At 42.1% G+C, this 8,458-nt stretch overlaps 1 protein-coding gene across 1 annotated transcript in view; it reads right to left on the bottom strand.

The window, feature by feature from the left end:
• The window catches only part of ZC3HAV1 (zinc finger CCCH-type containing, antiviral 1), a 79,553-nt gene that overhangs the window by 15,587 nt on the left and 55,508 nt on the right, over window positions 1-8,458 (bottom strand). Inside the window, exon 8 of the mRNA XM_017880399.1 lies at window positions 6,095-6,421. Within this exon, the coding sequence (XP_017735888.1) occupies window positions 6,095-6,421 (327 nt within the window). The remainder of the gene's footprint in view (window positions 1-6,094; window positions 6,422-8,458) is intronic.

The following is an 8,458-nucleotide window of genomic DNA, read 5'->3' as shown; positions in this document are numbered from 1 at the left end:
TCTTTTTCATATTTCTGCTCAACTTTCAAAGGTCCTAATGTGTTAGCATTAAGCAAATGTGTCTTACAGCTTCTTGGTCAAAGGATAAACAACTAAATATATTAGGAATTTAGAGGAAAGAATTCTGCCTTTCCAGTATGAACTATATTTCAGGGTAACCACACCTGAGAAATAATTCTTTTTTTTTTTTTTTTTTTTTTGAGACGGAGTCTCGCTCTGTCACCCAGGCTGGAGTGCAGTGGCCAGATCTCAGCTCACTGCAAGCTCCACCTCCCGGGCTCACGCCATTCTCCTGCCTCAGCCTCCTGAGTAGCTGGGACTACAGGCGCCGCCACCTCGCCCGGCCAGGTTTTTGTATTTTTAGTAAAGACAGGGTTTCACCGTGTTAGCCAGGATGGTCTCGATCTCCTGACCTCGTGATCCGCCCGTCTCGGCCTCCCAAAGTGCTGGGATTACAGGCTTGAGCCACCGCGCCCGGCCTCTTTTTTTTTTTCTATTCCATAGAACCTAAAGCTACCAGAAAAATTCTTCTTTATAGATGAATTGCGCTAATAGCTGCAAAAGAGTTGATAGAATTAGAAAACCACTATTTGGCAATACCTAATGACATCATGGTTCTAAACAATCATTATCATTAGCTACTAAAACCATTAAGTGAAAGATTAGATGAATACTATAGTGGAATGATCAGACTGGAATGACCTGAACCTACTCTGTGATCTCTATCACTAAAAATAGGACAATCAGACACCATATATCTCTTCAGAAGATGGGACAGGATCACTGGTACAAAGCCATCAATTGTATAGTATACTTGACTCAAAACTGAACTGAAATCTAATCAGTTCTCTAAATCTAATGGTCAATTTATAGAAATTACACATCATATGACCCCACAAGGAAACAATTTGCTAATTTGTTTTGAGACAGAGTTTCACTCTGTCACCCAGGCTGAAGTCCAGTGGTGTGATCATGGCTCACTATATCCTCAGCCTCTTGGGCCCAAGTGATCCTCCCACCTCAGCCTCCCAAAGTGCTAGGATTCTAAGCATGAGCCAGCATGCCAGGTCAATTTGCTCTATTTTGAATTTGGAAAATTCTATAGGTCAAATCACCTAGTTGTTGTTTTTATTGTTGTTTTGTTTGTTTGTTTGTTTGCTTGTTTGTTTTTTGAGACAGAGTCTCACTCTGTTGCCCAGGCAGTGGTGCAAACACAGCTCAACCTCCTGAGCTCAAGCGATCCTCCCACATCAACCTCTTGAGTAGCTGGGACCACAGGTGTGTACCACCACCCTTGTCGAACTTTTTAAAAAGTTTTTGTAGAGATGGGGTCTCACCGTGTTGCCCAAGAGGGTCTTAAACTCCTGGGCTCAAGCAATCCTTCTGCGTTGGCCTCCCAAAGTGCTGGGATTATAGGCATGAGCCACCACACTTGGCCTATCTAGTTTCTTAAAAAATGAAATTGCATGAAAAAAGTAGAGGAGGGGAAACTGTAGCAGACTAAAAGATGTTTATGCCGGGCGCGGTGGCTCAAGCCTGTAATCCCAGCACTTTGGGAGGCCGAGACGGGCGGATCACAAGGTCAGGAGATCGAGACCATCCTGGCTAACCCGGTGAAACCCCGTCTCTACTAAAAATACAAAAAATTAGCCGGGCGATGTAGCGGGCGCCTGTAGTCCCAGCTACTCGGGAGGCTGAGGCAGGAGAATGCTGTAAACCCGGGAGACGGAGCTTGCAGTGAGCTGAGATCCGGCCACTGCACTCCCGCCTGGGCGACAGAGCGAGACTCCGTCTCAAAAAAAAAAAAAAAAAAAAAAAAGATGTTTATGACACAAATCAACCAAATGCAATGTACAGACCCTGCTTAGATACTGATTGCAACACATCAACTCTAAATAGTCATTGTTTAAGACAATTGGAAAACATAAAACGTGAACTGGGTATTAGATGATATTAAGGAATTATCATTAACTTTGTTACATAGGCTAATGATATTGTATAATGTTTTTTAAAACCTCTTACCTGTTAGGAACACACCTAATATATATACAGGGAAATGATAACATGTATTGGATTTACATTAAAATATTCCAGCAAAAGAAAAAAGTTAGGCCAGGTGTGGTGGCTCATGCCTATAATCCCAGCACTATGGGAGGCCGAAGCAGGAGGATTGTTTGAGCTCTGAAGTTCAAGACCAGCCTGAGCAACATAGTGGGACTCCCCCACCCATCTCTAGAAACATTTTTTTAAAATTATCCAGGTGTGGTGGTGCATGGCTGTAGTCCCAGCTACTCAGGAGGCTAAGGCATGAGGATCACTTGAATCCAGGTGGTTGAGGCTGCAGTGAGCCATGATGGCACCACTGCACTCTAACCCGAATGCAGAGTTCGACTCTTTCTCAAAGAAAAAAAAAAGTTGAGAGGTGATGGTAGTAACAATACTGTTACTACTACCACAAATCTGTTACAAAGATAGTAAAATACTGACAGTGTTTAAGTTAGATGACAGGTACACAGGGGTTTGTCATCAATTCTTTGTACTTTATGTTTGAAATTTTCCATGATCAAAACAATTATATATTTAAAAATAAATGCTTGAAGGAAAAAACTCTTTCAAGAAGAAGACAACTCATTAGAATGAGAAAGATTGGCCCCAATTTATCTCTATTTTAAGGTCAGGTTTCCATTCTGGATTTGTATAATGCGGGATAGATTGCATGAATATGTTGTAAACTCTCATGAACAGTGACGGGTGCTATAGTTCACTTCTATATCCCACTGTAGTCCAGGATAGTACGCCAGCCCTTATTCTATCCTACAGCAAGTGTGTCTCCTTGGGCTGGTGAGAGCAGGATTAAAGTTGGTTCTCTGCATGACCCACCCCCTCCAACCCTCCTTCACTAACATGTTTTTCTCTATTTTTTTTTTACTCGTGTGGCTATTTATTATCACTATGTGGCATGCATTATACAAAATATTCCAAGACAGCCTGGGCAACATGGAGAAGCCATGTCTGTATTTAAAAATACAAAAATTAGCCAGGTGTAGTGGTGTGCACCCATAGTCCTAGTTACTCGGGTGGCTGCAGTGGGAGAATCACCTGAGTCCAAGAGGTTGAGGCTGCAGTGAGCTGTGATTGCCCCACTGCACCCCAGCAACCTAACCCCCCAACCAAAAAAAAAAAAAAAAACCACCAAAATATTTCAAGAGCTCTGAGGAGCTGATCATTGAGATTGGTGGGCAGGGAGGAAGAAGGGAAGAGGAGAGAAGGTTGTGCTACAGACATTTACACGAGTAACTGTATTACAAAGTAGAAGTGGGTAAGTACTATAAGGGAATCTCGAGTGTTCCTGGAGGGCACAGGAGAATTGGAGGAGAGTCACGAGGAATGTTATAGTATGGGAAGGTGGCATTCCAGCTAAATCATGAAGGATGCTATATTCATCTGAATGATGGGAAGGAGTATTCCTGGAAAGGGGAAGAGCAAATGGAGAAGCATGAAGCAACTCTGACATATGGAAGTTCTCGAGATTGACAATGGCTGACTACAGGAGCTATCTGGAAATGCCACGAACCAGTTTTTCCCCCTAGAAATACACGCGCACAGAAAGAACCATCCAGCTTGGAGTCAAAGTCTTCTATACTTTCCATAGTTCCTGCTGCCCAGAAGGGCCATAAAGCATGGTCTCACTAGTTGAGACTAATTGGGAGTATCTGAATTGTTAAAAAATCAAAATTACCGGAACTTTAAAAAAAAAAAAAAAGGCAGTTTTGTTGCTTTAAGGAAAGACAGTTCCAACACACTTTTGTGAAGACATCCTGCCAGAACCATTGTAACAAATGGAAAGCAGCTCTGATGATCTCATTCATTGGCTGAATGTGAACAGCCCCTCCCTATCCTCCTACTCTGCCTTTTTTTCCCCCACCTAACATTTGTCAGGAACTGAAACAGTTATCGCCTCATCCACCAGAATGTAAGCTCCCGTAAGGGCATGAGCTTCACTCCTCTCTTCCTGAAACCCTGAAATATTCTTTTTACTTTATTCATTTGAATATTTAAACTACAGGAAGGGGCCAAGCGCAGTGGATAATGCCTGTCATCCCAGCACTTTGGGAGGCCAAGGCAGGTGGATCACCTGAGGTCAAGAGTTCGAGACCAGCCTGGCCCTCATGGTGAAACCCTGTCTCTACTAAAAATACAAAAATTAGCTGGGCATGGTGGCGGGTGCCTGTGGTCCCAGCTACTCAGGAGGTTTAGGCACGAGAATCACTTCAACCAGGGAGGCAGAGGTTGCAGTGAGCTGAGATCGTGCCACTGCACTCCAACCTGGGCAACAGAGTGAGACTCTGTCAAAAAAAAAAAAAAAAAAAAAAAATTGCTGGAAGGGATTTTAGATAGCTACATCAATCAGATTCTAATTCTTGGGAAATCAACTTGAGAAATTCAGAGAAAATTAGGCAGTTAGTGGCAGAAGATAAGGCTGAAGGGATATGCAGGTTGGAATTATAAATTAGAATTAAGTCAACTTAATTGTATATAGTTACTAAGTCTATTAATAGCAGAGGAATAAAAATAATAATAACCAGAGCAGTTAGCATTTACTGAACACCTGATGAGTGTTTGGAATTTGTTACCAAAGCAGCCGTGAGGAAGGTATTATTATTATATATATATATATATTTTTTTTTCTGGAAATGGAGTCTTGCTCTGTAGCCCAGGCTGGAGTGCAGTGGCACAATCTTGGCTCACTACAAGCTCCGCCTCCCGGGTTCATGCCATTCTCCTGTCTCAGCCTCCTGAGTAGCTGGGACTACAGGCGCCCGCCAGCACGCCCGGCTCATTTTCTTGTATTTTTAGTAGAGACGGGGTTTCACCATGTTAGCCAGGATGGTCTCCATCTCCTGACCTCGTGATCCACCCGCCTCGGCCTCCCAAAGTGCTGGGATTACAGGCGTGAGCCACGGCGCCCACCCAAGGTAGGTATTATTATTAAGCCCGTTTTACAGATAAGGATATACAGAGTGATTCATTTGTCCAAATCCACACAGCTAATGGGTGGCAGGGTGGAATTTGAACCTAGGTGAGCTAGATCCAGCGTCCAGGCTGTTAACCTGGTTCGAAGAAAGAATCTTTGACTCTAGGCTGCTCCAGTTCGAAAGCAGAATTGGAAGTAAGTCCCCTTTCTGAAGGCCTGATATAGCTCAGTTTCCATTCTTAGGTTCTTGCGAGTTGTTTTCCATATGACCTCAGAGTTATTTATCTTTTCAGTAACTTCCCTTTTTCATCAAATAGCTTGAATTCTTACAACCGAAGAACCTAGTTAGAACGCCTAGATTTTATACTTCTCTTGAAGCCTATTTTATATAATCACACATCACCCAGAAAAAAAATATCCAACTCCAAAAATGTTCATGAACAATGTAGAGTTTACTGAGTAGTTCACAAGGAGAGTTACAACGAATCCCCCACAGCAACATTTCCTTTAAAACCCCTTCAATCAACATGATCTGTCTCCGATGCCTTTGCTCTAACAGCTAGCTCATCCCTTTTTTCTCTCTCTCTCTCCGCCCCTCATCCTATATAAATCATGTAGGAAGACAAGACACCCAAAAGCATCCACAGCAAAGCCAGGCATGGTGGCTCACGGCTGTAATCCCAGCACTTTGGGAGACTGAGGTAGGAGGGTCGCTTGAGCTCAGGAGTTCGAGACCAGCCTGGGCCACAAAGTGAGACCTCATCTCTAAAAAAAAAAGAATCCACAGCAAAACAAAAACCTAGTACATATGATTATTCCTTAGGCATGCCGCATCAATCCAGCTCTTCACAGCTGGAGAAGCTCAAGCCCACAGTATTTAAGAGACTTGCTCAGACTTCCCTTTCAGAAAGAAAATTCATTTTCTGATCCAGTATCCTTTCAGTCACACCATGCTGCTTAACAAGCATCTTACTCATAGAGAATGCAAATGGAAACTGCAGAGTAATGCAAGCAGGAACTTTTCAGGAAAACAGGTTCCAGATTCACGAGTGACTTGATGAGCCCAGGGCATGAACATCTCAAGCATCTGTCAGCAAACAGCTGCTTCAGAACACTTACTCTGGCCCTCTCTTCATCTGCTGCACATCCCACGGAGACACAAATTTTGGTCTTCTGATGACATCCTTTTGAGTTTTGGAAACTTTGTTTGTCTGAATCATCCCTTCGGACAGAAAAAAAAATAAAAGAATCAAGATCAGTTCTAGAAAATGACTTCTTGTTATTTTGCAGAGGCTATTTACACAGCAAATATTCAAGACTGACCCATATGTATACGAATAGAGAAAATCCTTTGGGATGAGAATTGCTTGCAGTAAAAGACTTGTATCCTTCACTGCCATTAGTAGAAGGCTCAGAAAGCAAAGGAGTGAATGAATATTCAGGAATTAATCTAATCTTTAAATCCAAGTTGCATGGTAAAAGAGGAGAGCTGGGGCAGCCAAATAACAAGACACCATCCTTGCAAGCTTCCCTGCACCAGACATCAGTGATTGCGGGTTGCAATCTGGTAGCTGTCTTGAAGGGTTCTCTTCTACATCAAGTGTGAAATATCATTTTCAATTCATGCTGTAAACCTCAGTCCAAACTGTAACCAGAGTGATCCTTTCAAAAAGTAAATCGTAATACATTGCTAGTGAGAGTGTAAAATGAACGTTGATGAATGAGTGAATGAGTGAATGAATGAGTGAGAAAAAAAAATACAAAAAATGAATGAGTGTAAAATGAACGTTTCCACGTTGGAAAACAGTTTGGTGGTTTCTTATACGGTTAAACATGCACTCCTATATGATTTAGCAATCCCATTTCTGGGTATTTACCCAAGAGAAATGAAAACCTCTATCCACCCAAAGACATGCATATGAATGTTCACAGCAGCATTATTATGATAACCAAAAAGTAGAAATAACCTAAATGTCCATCAGCTGGTAAACAAATAAAGTATGGAATAGCCTTACAATTACTTATTCCTCAGTAATAAAAGAGGAACAATTACTACACATGCAGCAACGCGGATGAGTCTAAAAAACCTTATTCACAGTGAAAGAAGCCACATGCAACATACCTACTGCAAGCATTTATTAATATCAAGTTCTAGAACAGGTAAAACAGGGACAGAAAGCAAATCAGCAATACCCTGCGAGGGGGATAAAGTGGGGTGTATGTGGTGTTACTGGGGAGACTGATAGCAAAGAGATGTAAGGAAACTTTTGGGATTGATGGAAATGTTCTATATCCTGCTTAGGGTGGTGGTTACATGCATTTGTCAATACTCATCCAACTGCATTCTTAAAATATGAAACAAACACACACACACAAATTGGATCGTGCCACTACACTGCTCAAGAACTTCCCAGGGCCTCTGCCCAATAAAATATCCAAGTTTCTATCTCTGCTCTCATCTCTTACAGACTATCTACCTGTTCTGTGAAACTTCAAGCTGGTCTGTACCTTCCAGCCTTAGCCTTAGTTCTTTCTTCTCCTGGAGCGCCCTCCTTCCCACAGGCAGAGGCTGCTCTGTAAAAGTAAGTGCTGTCCCACTGACTCCTCCATTCTCTGGCTGCTTCCTTGTACTGTTTCATTTTCTCAGTAACTGTTACCACTTTTTGATATGGCCTGACTTGTTTACTTGATCATTGTCTCTCATCACTCTTTTGAATATAGGCTCAAAGAGCAACTTCACCACCGTATCCCAGCACCCACAGCAGTAGCCAGTACACAACTGGCACTCAGATACTAGCTTAATGCATTACAGAATACACTGGCAGTCTAGTTAAGAAATAGACAAAGGCGGCTGGGTACAGTGGCTCACGCCTGTAATCTCAACACTTTGGGAGGTTGAGGCAGGTGGATCAAGAGGTCAGGAGTTCGAGACCATCCTGGCTAACATGGTGAAACCCCATCTCTACTAAAAATACAAAAAATTAACCAGGTGTGGTGGCACACACCTATAGTCCCAGCTACTTGGGAGGCTGAGGCAGGAGAATCGCTTGAACCTGGGAGGCAGAGGTTGCAGTGAGCCAAGATTGCACCATTGCACTCCAGCCTGGCGACAAAGCAAGACACCATCTCAAAAAAAAAAAAAAAAAAAAGAAAGAAAGAAAAGAGAAAAAGAAAAGAAAGAAAGCCATCTGGAACGCTATAAACTGCTCTGAACTGGTTTATATGAACCAATCAAACAGAAGTAGCTGGAAAAATTACTCTAGATTCAGGAACAAAGTCTATTGGCTCTCATCTCTCCACCACCCTTTTAAACCATAAAAATACAATACCACCTAAGAATTTTTTAAATTTAAGTCATTTTTATTTCTACCACCCAATATAATAGATTTTAATTTTTCATTATTATCTTCCAGTCTTGGCCCACATGCATGCATTGCTGCAATCATGCACATTGATTTTTCGTTGTTTTTTTTTTAAACTTTC

Source organism: Rhinopithecus bieti, unplaced genomic scaffold, assembly GCF_001698545.2.
Source record: "Rhinopithecus bieti isolate Rb0 unplaced genomic scaffold, ASM169854v2 scaffold_11401, whole genome shotgun sequence".
Taxonomy (NCBI): Eukaryota; Metazoa; Chordata; class Mammalia; order Primates; family Cercopithecidae; genus Rhinopithecus; species Rhinopithecus bieti.
Note: the sequence above shows the minus strand (reverse complement) of the source record. Positions and strands in the feature narration are given on the sequence as shown.